Source organism: Urocitellus parryii, chromosome 3, assembly GCF_045843805.1.
Source record: "Urocitellus parryii isolate mUroPar1 chromosome 3, mUroPar1.hap1, whole genome shotgun sequence".
Classification (NCBI taxonomy): Eukaryota; Metazoa; Chordata; class Mammalia; order Rodentia; family Sciuridae; genus Urocitellus; species Urocitellus parryii.
This window is the reverse complement of record NC_135533.1, coordinates 154,039,836-154,061,777: the sequence shown is the minus strand read 5'-3', so window position 1 is coordinate 154,061,777 and position 21,942 is coordinate 154,039,836. Positions and strand designations below refer to the sequence as shown.

General features: G+C 46.2%; 1 protein-coding gene across 5 annotated transcripts in view; it reads right to left on the bottom strand.

Moving 5' to 3' along the window:
* Positions 1–4,770: 4,770 nt before the first annotated feature.
* Positions 4,771–21,942, bottom strand: part of Specc1l (sperm antigen with calponin homology and coiled-coil domains 1 like) — a 138,026-nt gene continuing 120,854 nt past the window's right edge. For all 5 annotated transcript variants that reach the window (XM_077796143.1, XM_026412509.2, XM_026412511.2 and 2 more), the window contains 3 exons: positions 10,462–10,578; positions 9,631–9,690; positions 4,771–7,333 (listed from right to left, as the gene is read on the bottom strand). In XM_077796143.1, coding sequence (XP_077652269.1) covers positions 7,244–7,333; positions 9,631–9,690; positions 10,462–10,578 — 267 coding nt within the window. In that variant the 3' untranslated portion in view covers positions 4,771–7,243. The remainder of the gene's footprint in view (positions 7,334–9,630; positions 9,691–10,461; positions 10,579–21,942) is intronic.

The window sequence follows — 21,942 nt, the reverse complement described above, 5'->3', positions numbered from 1 at the left end:
CCCCAGCGTGACCCTCACAGGCTCACACCTCCTCCCGCGCCACACACCCTTCCCCACAGGAGAGTCCTTCTTCCAGCCCTATGAAGTTCTAAGGGGCGCCACTGGCATTCCTTCTTCTCCAAGAAGCCCCAGGGCCGCCTCTGCCGCGGCTCTGTGTTCCTTTATCATCAGAGCTGGGCTGCCTTGGTACCCCATGTCACTCCCTCTGCCTCTCCTTAACCCAGACTTTGGGCCAGAGTCCCTCGTGTTCTTACAGCACCTGGCGCGGGATAGGGATCAAACTCCTTGAATGTCTTCTCCACTCCCCACTTTTCCAACTACAAAGGGAAGTGGGAGTCACATCTACACCACAGACTTGGGACCTCGGTCCCTGGCCTGGGAATTCCCTCTTCTTTCTGCCCTTGTTCTGGATGCTCGGAATTGAGAATGACCTCATGTCCACCCCAGATGGGCCTGCAAGGGGTTCCACCTTTGATTCTTGCTTGAGTGGATTTGGACTAATCTCAATTTTGTTCACAGAACAAACCCCTCAGACATCCAGGACTTCAGTGGCTAAGGTTTTTCCAGAACCCTTGACTTCTAGATCCTCCTGAGGCCAGTGGGGTTTTGGCTAAAGGCTCAGGATGGAGAAGCTTGCTCAGGGCCAGTCTAGACCCCAGGACTGAGGCCAGGATGGAGGAAAGACCTCTCAGGAAGCAGCCCTCTGTCCTGATTGCAGGGAAGAGAAGGTGGGTGGGAATTGGGTATGCCAACACCTGTCTAGTGCAGGAAGACAGAGAAGCCTGAAGAAGGCTGAGGCAGTGACATTGATTTTGGCTTATTTCTGTAGACAAAGCCTGGCCTCCTGTTCCTATTTTACTTGCCCAGGCCCCTAGTTCTGTGTTCACTAATGTCCAGGGATACCCTCGAGATCTCTAAGCAGAGGAGGGCAGGTTGAGATGGGCAGGGACCTGGCCATACTGGAGTTAAATCCAAGACCCCTGAGGGGTAAGGCCTCATGAAACCCTGGGGACACTGCTGATCTCTGCCTTCACCTCTTTCCAATCTCACAGTTGGCCTTATTGAGTTTTCACCCCCAACCCCTGTCCCCCAGCTGTGGCCTTTGCTAAGTCTGCCCCTCTCCTCCTAGGGCCCTTGGTTTCTTTAGTAAAGGAATCCCCTACCCTAACTACTACCACCAGGTGGGGACACTCTCCCTTGGACCAGCTGCTGCGTCTGCTTAGGCACTGTAGCATTCCTATTTGTTTCTACCCTGCCACTCCCTGGAGCTGAGCTAGCATCATCGCATCATGGGGCACTAAATGCTAAGGGAGCTGCCCAGGCAGGGGATCCTCCCCCCAGGCCCTGGGCTCCCTACCCTTGTTTTTCTGGGCTTCCCCCATGAGGTAGAAGTCCTACCACAGTGGGGACACTCTTTCGCACTCCTGTTGGAACAATATTTATTCAAATACTCAACAAACATTCAAAGAATACTCTGTCTTGAGAGTTGCTCCAAAGGGGCTATGATGCCTCATGAGGCAGAAACTGATATTCAGCCAATTTTGGGGGGCTCTCTTGCTCCCTGGTCCTTGGTGTGGACCTCAGTGTTCTCTGCTGTTCCCATTCTGGGACCCAGCAACCTTCTGCTGGACTTCCCCACATGTGGTCTGGCCTTGTGGACTGTGGCAATGCCTCCTTCAGGGAGAGAGGACTTCACATCTACTGTCCTCAGGATCACAGAATCAAAGCTCTTCTAATTCACCCCTAAGGTTTGGCAGGCAGTGACCCTATCACTGAGCATTGGTGCCCAGAAGTGGGAATGCTGTGTCCTGGAGCTGGAGTGGTCAGCAGGGCTTGGCTGGCTCCAGCTCCAGAGCAAGCTCTACAGGCCCCAGACCCCCATGAAAAGCAATGCCAAGAAGGCTGTGAGGGGCCAGCCTTGGCCAGGTCCCAGTCCTGGCCAGTTAAGGAGAGAAGGAGCACCACTCCATGGTCTTGTGCATCCATCAGGAACCCTGACCAGGTCTCCAGTGAAGCTTGCCCAGAGACAGCACATTCTGACCCATGCAGTTCAGTGGTGGGAGGGGTGGCAGGAAGGAAGGCTGTTCATACTTTGCTTGTCCCACAGGTTCATAGGACTCTTCCTCCTCTGTTGCTGCTATGCCTCCTACACAAGGCCCCCTACTGGTCTTAACTGGCCGGTCCTTGCTAGTTATAAGAGCTTTCTTTGGGTGCACCAAGCACTACAGGGGCCTGAGCCTGGGCCATCCCAGGGGAGCTCTAAGAACAAGTGGAACTTAACTCCAAGTGTAGCTGCTCCCCTTAGTGGGTACAGGAATGCCCCTAATGGCTCCCAGCTTCTATCTCTGGGCCTTGATTTCCCTGCCCAGTCTCAGGCAGGCTTTGAAGGCTATACACGCCCGCCCTTCCTTCCGTCCAGTCCTGGACTCCTCAGGCCAGATGGTGGGGCCAGCTGGGCCCTCTCCTGCTCCAGAATTCCGTTCTCAGACTACCCACCCCCACAGCCCTTTGTTCCTGCCCAGGATGCACCTGGGTGGCCTCTGGCCCTCATTGTTTGCTCTGGGACCAGCAGAGCCACATCAGGGAGCAAGACAGACCAGGACCAGAACCACGCACCAAGTAAGTAGCACACTGGGCCAGGGTCCCTGGGAATCAATCAAGCCACCCCAGAGTGTTCACCCAACTTTTCCTCCTGTGATCAGGGGAACTCACAGGGCTTCAGTATATCCTCAGTGTGAAGGAAATCCTGAAAAGACAGTCATACCAGAAGAAACAATCCCAGTCACCTGAACCCTCGGCGGATCCAGGGGCAAAACCTGCCCCCATCCTCCAACTCGGCCGCATGGGAAGATTCTCATGTCTGCTTCTGACCACTGCGGGACAAAGAGCAATCCACCAGCTGATTTGTGCATTAGTGAAGATGGGAAACAGGTCCTAAAGGGAATGGAGCCCTGTTCTGGCTCCAGTGAGAGGTAACAGCACCCTGAAATCCTTCATGCCAGGGCTTTTCACTCATTACCCCCAGATAGTCCTATACCACCTCACTGTTCTTCCTACACCCTCAACCCCTGAGACCTACCAAGTCTTCCTCTTCCATGTTAGAGATGATGCCTGACAAGAGGGTCCCTTCTTGGGGTCACCACTTCATAGAGGTGGAAACACGACCAGCACTGGTGCCCAACTTGGGGAGGACACTATGTGCAGACTCCTGCTAAGTGCCTATCTCATACAGTAGACTCCTTGATGGGACATGGCACTGCAGTCTCTGCAGAGCATATCTGCTTCCTGCTGGATGGGTGTCTGTCCCCAGGCATTCTGGTTCTTTCTAGAAGTCAGAGGCCTCCTAGGGATAAGGATCCATTCTTCCAAGCTCTGCTCTGGGTCTGGTGTTTTAAGTCACGTGGTCAGTTGGTTTTCCATACACCTTTGACCTGCCCTCCTGCCCTTTATTCCCTTCTCAGGAAAATTGGTACCCTCTTCTCCTGTACCCTCCCATGTTAGTTCTGGCCTGTGGGGGTCAGAACTCTGAATACCAGCAACTCAGGATCCATTCTTCACCCAACACAGAACAATGTTTGCACGTTGAGACCCATTATGTCTGGACCTTAGACAACCTGAAATAATCCAAGCCACTGAGACTGTGAGAAGTATTGGTCTCTGATGGTATGGTTGGAGTTGACCATTGGATGCCACCAGGGCCCATGGTGCAGTCATCTGGGTCTAGGATCTTAGCCTCTCAAGTCTGTGGATGGAAAGGCCTTTCTGGATCTCTCCACTCTCCCTAGAACCTGTTTTCTTCTTCCCACCCATCAAAGCTTCCCCTCAAAGAGGCTCTGGAACTTTCTCTAAGTCAAGGTGGAAGTGATGCTTCCCCAGTGGTGCAGCCCTGAGGCAGGCAGTATGAGCCTTGGCCTGGCCCTACAGGTACCAGGCAAATAAACTGGGCTATAAAAGGAGCACTTGGGGGTCAGGCTCAGGGTCTGGGTAAGGTATTCCTCCTCTCTGGAGGGGGGAAGCAGCTGTGGGGAAGCATGCTTCCCCCCCAGCCCCAGCACAGGTCCAGGTGGGTGGGTCAGCTCTTCCCAATGTGCAGGTGGTAGCCACATGGACTTCTTTGCATGTGACAATGTGCAAGGGGACAAGACATTATTGCTGGACTGATTTCAGGGGGTTCAAAATCATTGCATACAAGATACAGAGGGGTCTGGGGATGCAGCTTAGAGGTAAGAGCACTTGTTTAGTATGTACAAGATCCCTGGTGGTTCCATCTCCATAGAGAAGGGGTGGGGGAGAAAGAGACGCTTAATTGCAGGTAGTATCATCTCCCCCCCTTACCTTTTCTCTGTACTTTTATACACTCAAAAAGATACATTTCTAAAAGACAACCTTTTGGGAGCTCCTGATGGCATGTGTCTGGGCTATGCTTGGGGCTTCCATTCTCAGGTATTGGGGGGACCCTTCTGTTGTTTCTGGGGTCTTAGCATGTCACAGAACTTGAGTGTCCCAGGGCAGGCTGGAACCTCTGGGTACATCTGCCCCTTCCCTCCTGGGGTTTCAAAGGTTCAGAGACCACATGGCAAGGGACTAGAGAAGGTGCACCCAAGTTCCTCACCATAGCTAGGTTCTTCTCACATGAAGAATGAGTCTGTAGAGCCACTGGGAGAAGCTGAAGGCTAGATACTGAGGTAACTTCTCAGGAGGCAGCAACCAGAGTTTGTGTGATTCAGGGGCAGGAGAGAGAGAAGGCAAGCTAGAAAAGTTCAAACTGGACATGTTTTAACAATTTAATACATTCAAGAATATTTACTAGAATAAAATAACCAAGTATCATTCATCAGTCAGCAGAAGCCTGTGATCCAAAGAAGTAGAAAGGTAAACTGGCCCTTTTGCAGTAAAGCTTGTGCTTGAAGGGAGAAGAGGCAAAGTGACTTCCTGGAAGCTTCATAGCAGGTACCCCTGGAATAAGAGCACCTCCAAATATAACTTTTAAAAAACAAAACAAAACAAAATCTGATAGTGTTATAAGGGTCCTGCTAGAAGAGGCAAAAAGCAATGCTTCTGGACCACCTGGGCCCTTACACTAATGTGGGCAGCTGACTTTCCCAGGGAATGGGGGGTTGGAGGTGAGCCTCCAAACAGGTAGATCTTCCCTAAGCCTACCCTCTGCTCCTGCTGCTGGTCCTTGAATTCCAGAACAGACATGCTATCTCCATGGACACAGCCCATTGGCAGTGGCCACCTTTCCCCAAAACCTTCTTCCAGAAGACTCTGACAACCTCCACTTGAGAATGAGCTGCCAAGGCAGGACTCATGCAGTCAGCATGGGACAAAGTTGGGAACTGCAGACCTAGGAAAGAAAGTCTTCTCATTCATAGGACAAAACAGCTCACCCTCCATGATACAATAAATTAACAAAAACATGACCACAGATCAGACACCCTAGATGCAGACAGTGAACCTGAGGGCAAATGGGAGCAGGGGCAGCAACTCAGAAAAATTAAGTTGAGAGACAATTAGAAATGATGATTCTCACACTCACAACTGCCTGTCAGCAGAGCAACAAGGACAGGAATAAGAATAGAACTCAGCCAGAGGACTGAGCCAGGTGCCTGGAGGGTCTTCTGGCATGCTCTGAGACTTGATGGTGCTCACTTGGCCTCTCTTTTAGCTGAAAATGGGCTCAGAGCCCTCAGTCAGGGGCAGCAGTCTGAGCTGCCAGGTTAGGACACTTCAGGGCAGACAGTTATCTATCTACTTGTGTTTTTAATAACCACTTTTCTAGGCTCCACAGATGCCTCAAATTCCTAGTCTAGAGCATCTTACTTGAATGTAGACCCTTTGCCCACAGCTGGATGTACCCGCAGTAGGGCTCCAGGGTACATCTTCTGTGCATCTGGTCAATGGGGCTGCCACCCTGCCTCCAGTGGTAGCCAGTCCTCCTCATGGTGCCTTGCAGGTGCCCAACAGATGTATTTTGGAAGTTAAGACAGTTCTTGACATTGTCTAAACTAAGGGCTACTGTGTCAGGCACACATGAGATGTGGGCTCCAAAATAGTTAAAGTCATCAATGGACCACCTTTAAGTAAGGCTGTGGTTCAAACAGCATAGAACCAGCACCTGGGGAAGGAGGGCACAGCTGTGCGGCATCTCCTCACTGAATCCCTGCTGCCATCTGCCCTGGCCATGGAGGACACGGTTGCCCTGACGAAGGGAGAGGTAAGGCACTCTTATATTCCTGCCCACGAGGCGGATGTCTTGGCAAATCAGTGGTGATTTAAAATTACACTGTCTGGACTCCTTATGTTGTGTCCTTTTTTTTCTCCTGCTATTTCTTACTTCACTCCTTGCTCTCACCATGCTAATGTCCAAATTTTGTGTTTTATTCCTATGCTTACTAAAACAACTTAACTTTGGTACTAACAGATTAGGAGCTATTTTTCACAATATTGTTCATAATAAAACAAAAATTTTAACTAGGATAACTTTTTATAACCAGTCCTTTCACTCAGAAACCTGAAGCCAGAGCTGGGGCTGGAGGCAGATGGCCAGTGAGCCAAGAGCCCTGCCTGCTTTCTGCCAACAGAAGCCCAGTGGCAGCAGACATACCCGGCTGTGGGCCTGTGGGCTGGGAATGCCTGTGCTATGCTTCTTGACACTCTGTTAACTCAAGTTAAAAACTCCTAAACCACTGCAGCCAGGACAGCACTGTGGAAGGGGTTGCTGTCCCATTTCTGTAGTGATGCTAGAAACCAGGCCATGTAAAGGGCCATAGCTGGATCCACCCCAGCCCTAGGGAGCAGACACCTGCCAGGTATCCTCTTTCCTCCTGGTTCACACCATCAATGGAACCCACATGGGTAACAGTCAAGAAGTTCTGTAGCTAAAGCTTTCACCAACTCCTGGGAGTCCCCCATAGTTCAATTCCTTTTCCCAAATCTGGGTAGAGACAAGCCTCTTTGTTTTTACACCCTAGGGCACTTGATGGAGTTTGATGTTTTCTTCAGAAGAAAGTCAGCTTTTGTGTTGCGTGTTGTGCCCATAGCAAAGGCCATATGGAAGAGCCCAGTTCTTCACTGTGGGCCATATGGCCTGAGTTCTCTGGACACAGAGTACTGGGCTGAGGCTCACACATTGCAGGGCAGCCCAGAGTCACTGAAAGCTTTGGGGGTGCATAGCTAATGGTGTTAGTGTTGTTTGGTGACTGTTGAGGTCCCCAGCCAGTGGCAGCTTCTACTGGTATGCTCAGGTTTCAAAGTACTTGTAGATCGCAGTCACGTACAGCATCACATTTTGCCAATCTGGCCTTTCAGTCCGTACCATCTCATTAATGTCCTGAAAGTAAGAAGAGGCTTAGTTAGGATTGCAGGTTACCTCCTGTCCCATCCCAACAGGTTCCTTATCACACTGATAGTAGAGGATTTTTAGTCTAAGCCTGATTACACAATTCAGAGGCCTGGCTCAGGACACCTCCTCCATTTCTTTCAAGTGCAATGGGAGGCATCTTCTCCCAGGGTATCAGTATCATCCTCAAACTGCCTGCTCCTACATAAGCCTACCCCAGAGCCATATGCAGGGCTACTCCCTGCCACAGCTTCCAAGGCTGGAAGGGTTTCATTTGGTTTGGAGGACCTCTGATGCCCCGCTACCTGCCTCTCTTCTGAGGCCACTCCCCATGGGACACTTCTGAGAACCCTGTTTGGCTTCAGGCACTGGCTTGGGAGGGCTTCCTATTTCAGGGGCTACCAGTAGCAACACTGATAACCTTCACCATGGGCAAGTCAGAAATCATCAAAGATACTATTCTTTTTTTAAGTTTAATTTTTATTTTTTAGTTATACGTGGACACAATATCTTCATTTTTATTTTTATGTGGTGATGAGGATGGAACCCAGTGCCTCATGCATGGTAGGCAAGAGCTCTATCTCTGAGCCACAACCCCAGCCCTTCAAAGACAATATTCTTTAGCTGCATTCTATATATTAGCAGTGACTTGTGAGACGGGAATTGACTGTATAAGGAAAATGAAATGGGGACTCATGGTCCGACAGCTCCCCGTCCCAGTATCTCAGGAGCTGTAACTCACTCACTGCTGCTGAAGAGCAAGGGTAGCAAGTCTGAGGACCATTCTACAGACAAGGAGCCCAGAACACGCTGCTGAGCACACAGGGTTGGGAGGGCCATCCTGTATATCTCAGTATAGAAAACAGAAGGCTGTTTACTCAATGCAAGGTTCCTTTTTTTTTTTTTTGAGATAGAGTCTTGATCAACCCAAGTTGATCTCAAATTTGTGGGCTCAAGCAAACCTAAGCCTCCTAAGAAGCTGGAACTATATCTGTGTGCCACCTTGATAATATATTTGTGGCGAGAATACTCTTATAGTGTAAATATGAGTATAAAAACTTCTGTAAGGTGTATGCAGCTGTTTTTATTCTTTTTTTTTTTTTTTTGGCGGGGTGTGGGGTGGTACCAGGTATTGAACTCGGGGGCATTCAACCACTGAGCCACGTCCCCAGCCCTATTTTGCATTTTTATTTAGAGACAGCGCCTGGCCATTTCTGAGGCTGGCTTTGAACTTGCAATCCTCCTATCTCAGTCTCCAAACTGTAATTCCAAACTGTAATCTGGGATTACATTATTAAAATAGCACCTGGCAGCTATTTTAAATTAGGGTTATTATGGGTACTCAGGGATGGGGAGGTGGCCCTGGAGGACTGCAGAGGAATGTGGGGGTCCCAGGAACTTTCTGTGATAGCCCCATGAGGCCTGAGTTACACACTGTGGTCTATGCCATGGTAAAGTAATCCATTTATACAGTAAAAGAATCCCTAGCAGTAAAAGCCCTGCTTTACATTTAGACATAGTATTTTCTTTCATTTCTTTTTTTTTTTTTTTTTTTTTTTGGTATCAGGGATTGAACCCAGGGGCGCTTAACCAGAGCCACATCCCAGCCCTTTTTATTTTTTAGAGACAGTATCTCACTAAGTTGCTTAGGGCCTTGCTAAGTTACAGAAGCTGGCTTTGAACTTGCAATCCTCCTGCCTCAGCCTACTGAGCTGTTGGGATTACAGGAATGCACCAGCATGCCTAGCCTGACATAGTATTTTCTCCCAGAACATTGTGTGACAAGACTCCTAACAGAATCATGTCTGTTTTGAGGTCCAGCAAAGGCTGGGAAGAAGCCTGAGAGGGACCCAAGGCCACATAGTTTTCTATACCTGTTTCTCTCATGGTGGGAGGCAGTTTCTCACAGCCCTTGTGAGGAAGTACAGGCAGCATTCCTCAGCCTCTAAAGCTATCTTCCTGGACTCAAGATGTACCCTCCCTCTCCCTCTAGATTAACAAAAGGCACATACTTGTATAAGATGTCTTTGACAGGGACATTTATAAACATGTGACTTTTTTTTTTTCCCTGAACCCCAGTATCTTGTTAAGGAAAAGGCAACAATAAGTAACCGTTCTCTGTGAGGCCTGAGGTGCCACAGGCAGCAGTGAGAACCCATATTAGTACCTCACCCAGATGGGACCCTATCTTGCCCGCAAGACTCTCATGCAGCCTCATCTCCTAGTGACAATACTCTTCTTATCCAAGAGGGCCTGTCTGTGACTTCTCAGTAGGGACAGGGGCTCACCAGTGTGGATTTGATGCCAACACTTTCAGCTGCCTGGAAGGCCAGTGTGAAGTTCCTTTTCTGTAAAAGAAATCATATTGCTGTAGTGTTCAGACAACATAAGGAGAAAAGTAATGTGAGGGACAGACACTCACCTCTGTTTGGGACTAAAACAAACCCATACTGGGACCCTGAGGACTCCCAAGTCTGTACCAAGGACCTCATGGATGCCTCTTGTGAGTCCTGCTCATCCTCCTCTCTACTCAGCCAAGGAGCTGTCCACATACTTTCTTTCCTCACTCAGGAAGGTCTACTTTTGACACACAGACCCTGAGCTGCCTAGATATGTACCCAAAAAATACCTATTAAAAGGTGTTTTGATCTTCCTTTTGGGATCTTCAAAGGTTTTCTTCAGAGCTGGGGGCTGCTATGGGAGAGATGGGGGACCAAGGCAGGGGTTCTGGACCTATCCCCTGACCCTGAGGAGGTTGATGGATGGGATGTCTTAAATGATGAACTGGGACTGTACAGAACTGCAGAAAGGGCCATGTCCTGAGATGACAAGAAGTTGGTCTGTTCTGGGTGGTACTGCCCTGACCGCTCATGCCATAAACAGCCCTTCCTATCCATTTCTTGAAGCCCCTGATCCTAAATGTTGCTCCTATTAGAGAGATCATCACATGCAGAATTGTGAACTGACCAAATGTTTCATGTGGTGGGTCAGGAACTGGCTCTCTGAGCACAAATGACCAATCTCAGATGAGACTGAATCAGAAAGTGACTGTCCTAGGCCAGCACTGTTGTGTGTGACCCAGTGATGGAAGGAGCCAACCATTCTGTGGCCTGCCTTACCTTATCTTGGCTGTTCAGTTCTTGATATGGAATGTGGGCTGGAAGATATGTATGCAGGAGTGCGCAGAAGGCTAGCCCATCGTTCCAGCTGCTACTGAAGTTTGTAATATCGATATTCTAAGTGAAAAGAAGAAAATCACGTAAATGACACATGTTGTGATCCTCCCAGGAGGTGCTTGGGAGATTGGAGAAGCCTCTGATGTCACATGGCTTCCAAAACATAAAAGCAAACCCCAGGCAGGGTGAGCTCTGGAGAATGTTAGGGGCCACATCCCAAGACCCACCTTACTGTTTATGACTGGACATTTTATAAATGCCTCTATCCCTGCCCTCACATGGTCACATGATTTATAAGCAGCTCCATATAACTGAGACGCCTCCAGGCAGTTAAGGTTGGTCTCTCCAGTGTCTGAATATGGTGAAAGTACAGACTGCAGGATGTGGGTGATGACCAAAAAGGCTTAAAGCATCATTTACTAAAATGTAACTCATTCCCCATTGTTTGCTAAAGCACTTAAAAGAAACTCCAAGTCAGTGTACATCTCAGAATATGCACACACAAGAATACTGTCTTGAGGTGCTGACTTCCACAACCGGGCTGGGTTTCAGTACCACATTGCATTGGTGATCACTATAGTTTCCACTCTCACATGCCCACAGTTGAAAAAATAATTTTCACACTGGACTGTGTACTTTCCTTGCTGCTTGAAAACCACCTTGCCTTTCTTTTAAGGGGCCCTTTACTGTATGTCTAAATGAAATGTATTTGCAACTACACAAGACACATATTCAGAGTGTTTATTAAAGTGTAGCTAACTGGTATACAGTCTTTTTTATCTTTAATTTTTTTTTGACGGACACTATACTTTTATTTTATTTATTTATTTTTATGTGGTGCTGAGGATCCAACCCAGTGCCTCACATGTCAGTACACAAGTGCTCTACCGCTGAGCTACAACCCCAGCCCTGGTATGCAGTCTTTACCCTTATTTTTAAGAATCCTTTTGACGATAAAACTACATATTTAAATTGTGATAATTCACATATTACATAAATGTCACAGAGGAAAAAAAAATCTCCCAATACCTCCTCATTTCACATCTCACTTGTTTATTTCTTTCTCTAGGGATTGAACCCACGGATACTCAAATCACTGAGTATCCCAGCCCTTTTTTTTTTTTTTTTTGCAGGGGAGGGGGGTGCTGGGTACTGGGGATTGAACTCAGGGGCACTCAACTACTGAGCCACAGCCCCAGCCCTATTTTGTATTTTATTTAGAGTCAGGGTCACTGAGTTGCTTAGTGCCTTGCTGTTGCTCAGGTTAGCTTTGAACTCACTATCCTCCTGCCTCAGCCTCCTGAGCCACTGGGATTACACGTTTGAGCCACTACACCTAGCATCCCCAGCCCTTTTTATGTTTTATTTTAAGACATGGTCTCATTGAGTTGCCCAGGATGGCCTTAAACTTGCAATCTTGCTGCCTGAGTTTCCCTAATAGCTGGAATTTACAGGAGTGTCCCTGGCTCTCACTGTTTATTTCATGCCACCTTCCACTGCATTGACAGTCAGTTTCATAGGTTAACAGGGAACCCAACTTTTATTATTTAAGGTAAACCACCCAGCCCTTGAGTAGCATTTCTTATTCCTCCCAGGAATAAGTGAACCATACAATAATACCAACACTACTCATAACTGTGCAAAAAAATTTTACAAAACACCTCTTTACAAACTGATAGGTCCTCATGCCAAGAGGGGAACACAAGGCTCAGAAACAGGTAGGGCTTACAGGGAATGATGCACAGAGCTATGAGGATATGTCTATGCAGCCAGTGAGGGTCAGGTCAGGCTGGGCAGTTTCTGAGGAAATAGGCTTCATCTAGCCTTACATATGGAGGTGATTCCCTCACAGAGCATCCTGAGCTTCACCATCAAAGCCTATTTTCTCAATCATGACTGCATGTGTGCAGAATCCAGCCCTCTGGCAGCTGCTGCTCCAAGCACAAGTGTTTGGAAGGACAGCAGTTCTGAGAGCTACTTCATAGGTTGCTTCCCCTTATTAACGTGACCATCAGAATGCTTCCAATTTCTCTAATCTGAACAAGAGATGTTGATCAATATCAATTGCTGTGAGGAAAGAGGTCACAACAAAGCACAGAAGGATAGAAACCTGCCAAAAGCTAGAAGGAAAGGTGGCATAAGCTAGCAATGGCTGGGGTGCTACATATGACTCAGGTATCACTTGTCCAGTCTGGTGACATCAGCTGTGTCAAAACACTTGGGCCTGGTCAGAATCCTGCCTGTCTCAGTGCTGTGGTCCTCAGCTTTCTCAGTCGCTCTCCATCAGAGTCTCTACTCTGATCTTAAAAGTCACTGTTCCCTGAGGCATTCTGGTGATGTCGTGGAAGCACCTCAAAATAAATGATGCTTCACAGTTACTGCCAATTTAAGAAGACTCCAGACAGAGAGACAGTAGACAGGCACATATACACACACATGGCTACCCCTCTTATCACATCTGAATCTCAGGAAGTAACCAGCTAGGGCAACCAGCTCCATCTGGAAGGAAACTACAACCTATGAGAGGCGATCTGTCAAAGGTGCTCCACAGGCAGCAGGGAAGGCAGGGATAGAAATCCTTGCCCTAAGCATAAGCATCCTGTGATCAGTATTTCTAATTCTCATAGTTACCCCACAAATCTTTGTTTGTTTGTTTTGCAGTGATGGGACTGGAACCCAGGGTCTCATGCATGCTAGGCAAGTGCTCTTACACAACCAGCTTACCCTAAAGCAGTCTTAATAAAGGTTAGGCTCAGGGAAGCCCAGACATTTACCCAGGCTGCAGATGGTCTGGTACAACTAGCACAGAAGGGATATCCTGCTTTCCCACAGATGTCTAAGATCTCCTAACGCTCTGAGGAAAGTGCAACATTTCTGAAATAAGTGAACACTTGGATGCAGAGAAGAGGCAAGAATGAAGTATGCAAGACAAATGAACAATGGGCCAGGACTGACTGGCAACATGATCTGCAGGGGCCACGGCAAAATAAAAATGCAAGGCCCCTTGTTCAGAAAGCAAAGGAAAAAGTCCATTAAAGGTACTGAAAAAAAACTTTCAAAGCCCTTTCCTACTCCTCCTAGGACTCTAACTGATACTTGTGATTAAATTGTTGATGAAAAAGCCAAGGACATTGGCCTTGTCCTGTAAAGAGTGTGGCAGGAAGCTTTTAATAACACGTGAGGCTCCCTGCGAGGCCAATGGCAGCAACTCACTCGGTCACATTCACTTCTGGAGGAAGACAGATCTCCTCTTCCTGCCACAACTGCCCTTTCTGCTCCCTGAAACAGGCTGTCCAGCAGGGTGGTGGACATATCTGGCCTCACTGTTAACCTCACAGCAAAGGCTCTTGTGCCCTGCCTACCAGGCTGTGGGAACCTGGGCCTTCTATCTCACTTTCTCCAGACACATCCAACCCCAGTGGGGAAGGAGCTACAGTTCAGGTACCCATTCCACCTGGAATCTGCAGGAAGAAATTTGTCCAGGACATGCCACAGCCACCTGTACCAGGAGGAAGTCAGGCCCCTAGGGTTTGAGATAAAGGGCAGCTAACAATTGTCTCTTACAACATTTCAGATCAAAAGAAAGCCCAAACTTAGGCAGTTGCCACATCCCTTACCTCTGGGGCTGGAGAAGAGCCAGGCCAGGCTGCCTGCTTATGGCACTGCTAAGAGGTAAGTTGGGGGCTGGGGATTCTGAGGTCATTAAGAAGCAACCCACTGGCACCTTTGCCTCTTAGTCCCATCCAAAGGCTCTGTGAGGAAGAAGGCAGCAAGGTCTTGAACAGGGGTGTTCCTTGGAAGTAGGGGAAACCTGCTCCCAATCCTACCAGTTATGTCGTTGTTTTTAATGTTCAGAGCTAATGAAACTAAAGAAATAACAACTGACTATACAAAGGTCTGCAAAGAATGAAGCTGTTTCTCTGAGGCTGAAAAGCACAGTGCTGGGAAAGACAGAGAGGAAGATGGGAACTCCTACCCTTCCTCTGTGGAGCTCTCCAGAGTGTGACCATCATGGTACAGTAACACAATGACAGGATTAGCAAGTATCTTGAAGAAATATACTAAAAGGTACAAAATCATGCTGAGTTATCAGAGAAACAGCTTTTCCCTTCCTACCCAATGAAGACCTGCCTGGGTGGGGGATGGTAGCAGGAATGGGTGCCAAGATCCTGAGGCTCTAATCATACTTTTTCAGGTAGTCACCAGAACCAGCCTCTGGCCATTCCCTCATGCCTTTTCTCCTGACCTGGACCTCACAGGATAGTCTGGGAGCAGCCTGATGTTCCATCCCTGCCAGCAAGAATTCAGGGCTAAACTTCCTGTTGTTTTCTGAATAAGGGACAATATCAGAGTGCAGTTAGGTGAATTTTCCTTGGAACTGCTGGTCTTTGCAAAGTGTCACTCCACCTCTACCCATCAGGGCCAAATAAAGTGAAAGCCTGGATTTTCTTGACAACTGAAAAAAGCTCAAGGTTTTGTGCCTTGGGAAAAACAGTTAAGCATCAGTAATGAAGCTTGTAGGGTGTGGGCCAGGCCTAACACATGATTCTGGCTCAGTCTTGGGCTTCTATAAAGTAGAAGTATACAAATGCTGACCCACACAGATGATGGGTCATTAATCCCCTAGGAAACTGCTGTGCTTTACACATGTAAGAAGTCTTTTGGGTTTTGTGTCCTTATTGTAAACAAGGCAGGTGCTATGAAGCAGACAGTACCAACCCCATCCAGACACTACAAGCAATAGCATCACTGGATGCCCTAACTTGCTTTCCCTTCCTGGAGCCTTGCTTGTCCCCAATGTATAATGAACCCTATAAATCTCCACTTTTCTTCACATGAAAATATGGAGCATAATCATTGGCCTTTTGGAATGGGTTCTCTTCCTTTACTCTTTCTTTTTCTGAGGTTTGGATGAGGAACTGAGATAACTATCCAAAATCCTAACAGCTAAAATACTGATTCAACATTAATTGGAAGGAAACTTGTTCTACAACAATTTGTTTCAAAGCAATTCAAGTGCCATGAGGCAGAGCTTGCCTACTGTGGTAGGACTGAAGGGACAGCACCATGTGGAACTGTCTTTTGTAGGCCTGCAAAGGTTTTGTGGGATCAGAATAAAAACAGAAGAGTGTAGGTTCCAGAGCTGTGTTCTTCCCTTAATGGCAAAGACCTTCACCTCAAAGAGGAGGAGGCAGCAACATCCTCAGTCTGTGGCATAAGCATATACTTGCATGTGAATGTTGCCACAGCCATGCTCTTGGGAACTGATGGGGGGATAAAAGGAAGCTGAGTGTTCTGGGCAAAGGACTGAGGACAGACTGTCCTTTATGAGGATTCATTTGTCTATTGGTGAATCCTCACCTGAGCCCAGGCCCTGGATCATATCTTGGCTTTCTGTTCTTTTAGAACAGAATTGGATAGGTGGACCTGACACAGTTCAGAGTGGGAGGAAGGCTTCAAATTTAAGTGTGGTTAAACTGGGATCAGAAAAACAGAAGCAAGGGAAGAGTGCTGAGGAGCATTCAGGTCAGCTAGGGAAAGGAGCAGGTGCTACAGAGATGCTTGGGAGCTGTTATGGTCTGAATGTGTGTCCTCCCAAAGCTCACATGTGAGACAGTGCAAGAAGGTTCAGAGAAGGAATGATTGGGTTATAAGAGTTTTAACCCAATCAGTGATTTAATCCCGTAACAGGGATTAACTGGTAACTGAAGTGGTAATGAGTAGCTGGAGGAGATGGGAATTGGGGTGTGGCTTTGGGTATATATTTGTATTTAGCAAGTGGATTCTCTTTTTGCTTCCTGACACCATGATGTGAGCTGCTTCCCTCTGCCACCCTCTCCTGCCATGATGTTCTGTCTCACCTCAAGCCCAGGGCCTCCAAGGAATGGAGCCGGCCTTCTATGGACTAAGACCTCTGAAACCATGAGCTCTCAAACTTTTCCTCCTCTATAGTTTTTCTGGTCTAGTCTTTTAGTCACAGCATCGAAAAAGCTGACTAAAACAGGAACTAAAGCAAACAGACTTGGTGAGAGCCTGGGCATGTGTAGAGAGGGCTGTAGTGCCAAGGATGATCCTTGGCTTTATGGGCAGAACTGAATGCCCATGATGACTTTCACTGAGGCAGAGCTCACTAGAGATTGGGTGTCAAGTAGATGAGGAAGTAATATTTTGGATGGAGACACCCAAAGAGGGCCCACTAGCACTGACACTAGGGTGTGAAGCTCATGAGAGGCAATGAGGAGAGAAAGAAAACGTGATATCATTAGTGTCACAGGTAGAATCATTTAGGAATGGTGCAGAAGGCAGTAAGATGCAAGGAAGCTTTGGAATTCTCCCAAGTAATGGCCACACCCCAGAGAACAGCTTTTAAAAGGACACAAAGGAAGGCCACAGAGCAGGGAGAGGCACCAGAAGGCAAAGGAAGAGAGTATTTAAAGGACAAGGTTAGGGATGCAGCTCAGTGGTAGAGCATTTGCCTAGCATGTGCCAGGTCCTGAGTTTGATTCCCAGAACCACACAATAAATAAATAAATAAATAAATAAATAAATAAATAAATAAATAAATAAATAAATAAATAAATAAATAAATAAAAATAAGAGAGAAAGAGACAGAGAAGGGAGCAGTCGATGCCACGGTGCTGCTGAGAGGCCAAGAGGACTTTATAAAAATTATCTCCTGAAGTTAGGAACATTTGGGCCTCCATTAGTCACAATGAGCAATGGCCCATTAAAGGAAAAAGAGCCACAAAGATTTTCAGAAGCCAGAGCAATACAAAGGTGAATGACCTATAATAGTGCTACAACTTTCAAAAACACCTTTTTGACAATGTGTTTATTTCACAAAGGTTGTCTAGAAATGGGATTTCAATTTTTAAAAAGTGGCCTTTTGTCCTCTCTTCCTGCAAGTGGTGATCTGTCAAAAAGATTCACCAAACTCATAGCTCAAAACCCCACAAAATCATGTAAATCAAGAGGTTCAAATCTGAAGTAGTAATGAGTAGCTGGAGGAGATGGGAATTGGGGCGTGGCTTTGGGTATATATTTGTATCTGGTGAGTGGATTCTCTTTCTGCTTCCCTCTGCCACCTTTTCCCGCCATGATGTTCTGTCTCACCTCAAGCCCAGGGCCTCCAAGGAATGGAGCCGGCCTTCTATGGACTAAGACCTCTGAAACCATGAGCTCTCAAACTTTTCCTCCTCTATAGTTTTTCTGGTCTAAACTTTTAGTCACAGCATTGAAAAAGCTGACTAAAACAGGAACTAAAGCAAATAGACTTGGTGAGAGAAATGAAAATGCCCAGGCCATAAAGTGTACACACACCTGAAAAGTCACCAAGTCTCTGAAAGATGTCACTTTATTCAAGAAGCAACATGCAGGGCTAGGGTTGTGGCACTTGTCTAGTACGTGTGAGGCACTGAGTTCAATCCTCAACACCACATAAAAAAACAAATTAATTAATTTAAATAAAGATATGTGTTCATCTACAACCAAAAAACATTAAGAAAAAGAAGCAGCAGCAGCAGCAGTGGTAGTGGCAGTGGCGGCAGCAGCAACGTGTGCCATTCCAGTGTCGTAATGGTAGGTGGTATGTGTTCACAGGTCAAATAGTGGGCTGGACGCAAGGTTGGTGGCTCAAAGAGTGTTAATTTTTTTAAAATATATTTTTTATACCTTTATTTATTTGTTTTTATGTGGTGCTGAGGATCGAACCCAGGGCCTTGCATGTGCTAGGCGAGTGCTCTGCCGCTGAGCCACAATCCCAGCTATATATGTATATATGTGTATATATATATATGTGTATATATATATGTGTGTGTATATATATATATATATATATATATATATATATTTTAGTTGTTGATATATATATTTTTTATTTATTTATACGTGGTGCTGAGAATCTAACTCAGTGCCTCATACATACCAGGCAAGTGCGCTACCACTGAGCCCTAGCCCCAGACCAAGAGTGCTAAATTTTTACTTAAAAAATGCAGAGTAATGCTGACCTGAAGGGTTCAGATGTAGACTCTCTGGCCACTAAACACATCTAGGTGAATAAAGCACCCAAAGATGTGCTGCCACACTCACAGAGCTTATGGTCAAACTAACCCATACAATGGGCATCCATGCTACACTGAGCAATCCTTACTAAAAGGAGCATACTGTTCCTCAACCAGAAGAGGAGGTTGCACTAAAGAAAAAGATAAAACAGAAAAAAACAAGCACTTATGGCACAGGAATAAATTCAGCATAAAATAAATGCAAATGAAAAGTAAAAGAAAAAATGTGCCCTTATGTCCTTGGTGTGGGCTGTGGGCATAAGGCAAGTTCTTATCTTCTAGGGGTTTCCCTCCTTTGAAAGACTGCTTATTTGCTGTAGATTAACAAAGTGGCTGTAGCACCAAGGGCTCCAAGTCTGACTTCTACATGGCCAGCTACTGGGACAGGCCAACAGATCTCTTCAAAATAAACTCTTTATTTGAGCCAAACCAAATTTTATTGGAGGGGAAAATGCACACTAATAGACAGACTTTCTATTGTTCAGTATTTGCTGGCAATGGTACCAATTTCTCTAAGAAGGAAACAATTTTCTTTTTAAAATAAAGACACAGGAAACACACTAGTAATTAGAATGCAAGTTTTTCTTAGTGATAAATTAACATTGTGCATTTCGTTTTCAGGTCAATTTAGGGCTTTTCTGCTCTATGTGTTGGTTCTGTCTCGATCATCTGATGAGACCCAAAACAAGAGCTGTTGTGCAACACAACAAATGTTCCAAAACGACTCTGCAGGGGGCTAGAGCACTTGCCTCGCATGTGTGAGGTGCAGGGTTCCATCCTTTACACCACATAAAAATAAACATATAAAATAAAGGCATGCTGTCCAACTACAACTACCAAAAAAAAAAAAAAAAAAAATTAAAAGGAAAAAAAAAAAGACTGTAGGGACTCAACTAGGAAGCTCTGCCCATTTTCTCCTAAGGGCTCATATTGGTTTTTCCATTTAGGAAACATGGACTACAATGTGACAGGGACAGGTGTGGCCTGTTTCATAGTATATCCAGTGTCTTTTCCATTCTCCTAAAGTTACATTTTTTAAGATTGTGACATCCTTGGCTGGATGGTATCTCAGTTTCCCCTCAAGGCCTCTTGGTGTGGGCCAGAACATCTCCCACTCCACCCAGCTCCTCTAATTTTTCAGGGGAAGCATCCTCTGTCTGGCCTTCAGGTGGGCCCTATCTTCATTCTGCAGTATGCACTGAGAGTTGTGGGATGGCATACGAAAGCCAAGAAATAACACAAATCTCCACAAAATAGAGTAGTAAAAAGTATGTCACAAAACATCTCAAAATGTTTCAATGTGTCTGAAGTTTATTTAAGGGCCATAAAATACAACCCCAAATAATACCACATGCTCTTTAAATAGCTATTAAGGTTCTGATCTATTTAAGGAAATGCCATTTTTATGGGCACAAGGCAGGAAGCCAAAGGGCATGATTCATCTTTCATCATCCATTTCCTCATGCCCATCAGGGCTGCGGACAGCGGAGTCCTCCCGAGAACTACCTTCATGCTACTGAGCATGAAGGAAACCTGCTTGGGGTCACAGGCTGACCTTCAGGAGCAGGAGTTACTAACCAAATCCCCAGGCCATAGGGCAGGGTCCAGAGGGTGTTTGTGGGCCCTGAGTGAGGAAGGAGGGGCACCTTTTGTGTGCGTGGTGTGATGTGGGGGATGTCATATCTATTCTGTCAGTGTTGTTAAAACACAGAAGACTTAGAGGTCCTGGAAGGGATAAAGGGGACCCTACAGAGTGTGACCATGCTATCTCCTTACTGAAGTTGAGCCAAGCTCTGCTCCAGGTCAGGGGAGGGGTGCATCACCAAGTCTAGGTGTTGGCATCTCCATGGCAGAGAGGAGAAGGAAGAAGTCAGGGCAGCCAGGCAGTGAGCCTCCCACAGGGTCTTGTGCCTTATTATAGGAGCTTCGATAAGGACCCTCAGTTCTCTTAGTGTGCCACAATCACCTGGCAAATGTTTTCAGGTTTTCCTATGCTCAGCTCTACCTCAGAGAGTCTGACACAACTGGCTAGAGTGGGTCTGGGTATCTTTTTTTTTTTTAAAAAGCTCTCCCTCCAGATGACCTATTTGTGTACCCAGAAAAGGACCACTGATCCAAACCCCAAGGGTGGCTGCTTATTATAATTTTTTGATCTCTCTAATATCCATGTTTTGAGGGAAAGAAAATTAGGCATTCCACTGGGTGTGTGTGGGGGGGTAACAATTCTGGAGCTAGGTGGTAGTGATGTAATTGTAAGACTTAAAAATGGTAAATTTTGCTAAATGTATTTTTTTTTTAACCACAGTTAAAAGTTTGGCAGATGTTCTGAATAACTTACACCCAATAACTACACCAGGTAGATCTCTTAAGAAACTAACCTATTCTGGAAGTTTATTGAGAAGTTATACTGCTTAAATTCAGAGGATTCACAAAGGGGTTTTATTGGAAATGTATTATAACCCTGCTTTAAAAAAGTTATTAAGCTGTAGCTTCCTTCACCATTAGGAAAAATAGAACCTCTGGTAACTCAGAAGGAACCTGATACATCATCCCCTTCGAACCACTGTTCCAAAGCCCAAGGGAGTTTGTCCCTTTGAGAGAAGCAGCAGTCCTATTTAACCACAACAATGTTGCCCAATTGGCTCAAAACAGCAAGCAACTTCTAGAATATAACTTCTAATACATTGAAGCATCACAAAAACAAAACCTAAGGTATAATAATATGTTTTGGGGTTAATGTGCTATAATTTTTTTAGTAAAATGAATCTCTTTTGAGGTGACAGTTCAGAAAATGTCACCCTAAAAAATAGGTGACCTCTTGTTTCCCACAAACCTCTCCAAAGGCAGAGCTGACATTTCATGGAGAAGCATACAGGAACCGTGATATCAGCTTTCTGGGAATTCAGGAAACTGCTCCCAGGAAGAGACGGGTGTCTGGAAAGAGCCTCTGGCTGGGTCACCACTGATTAATGAACTTGGGGCATGTTGTGAGCCATTTTATTAGATGCTTAGGAATTGGTTCTGTTGTTCCCAGTTAACATTTCCACAGATTTAGTTTAGCTCTGGCAGGGGTTATTACTAAGTAAAATGTAATTTTGACTACACAGGACACTTATAGTGACCCTCAATCAACATTTTCCATGGTGTGTGCTCTGGGGAAAGGCTTGGGCCAAGAAGAAAGACAGGCAGAGGGTGAGGAAGTCATGGCCTGTCCTAACCACCAACAGCTTTTCGATCTATTATGCATGTTTTGAGGGAAAGAAAATTAGGCATTCCAAAACATCCTTGGAGGACTTCTTTAGTTTATTTTCAGAACAAGGGTCACAAATTTTGTTTTCAGATTCTGAGACAGAGATGTGAAACT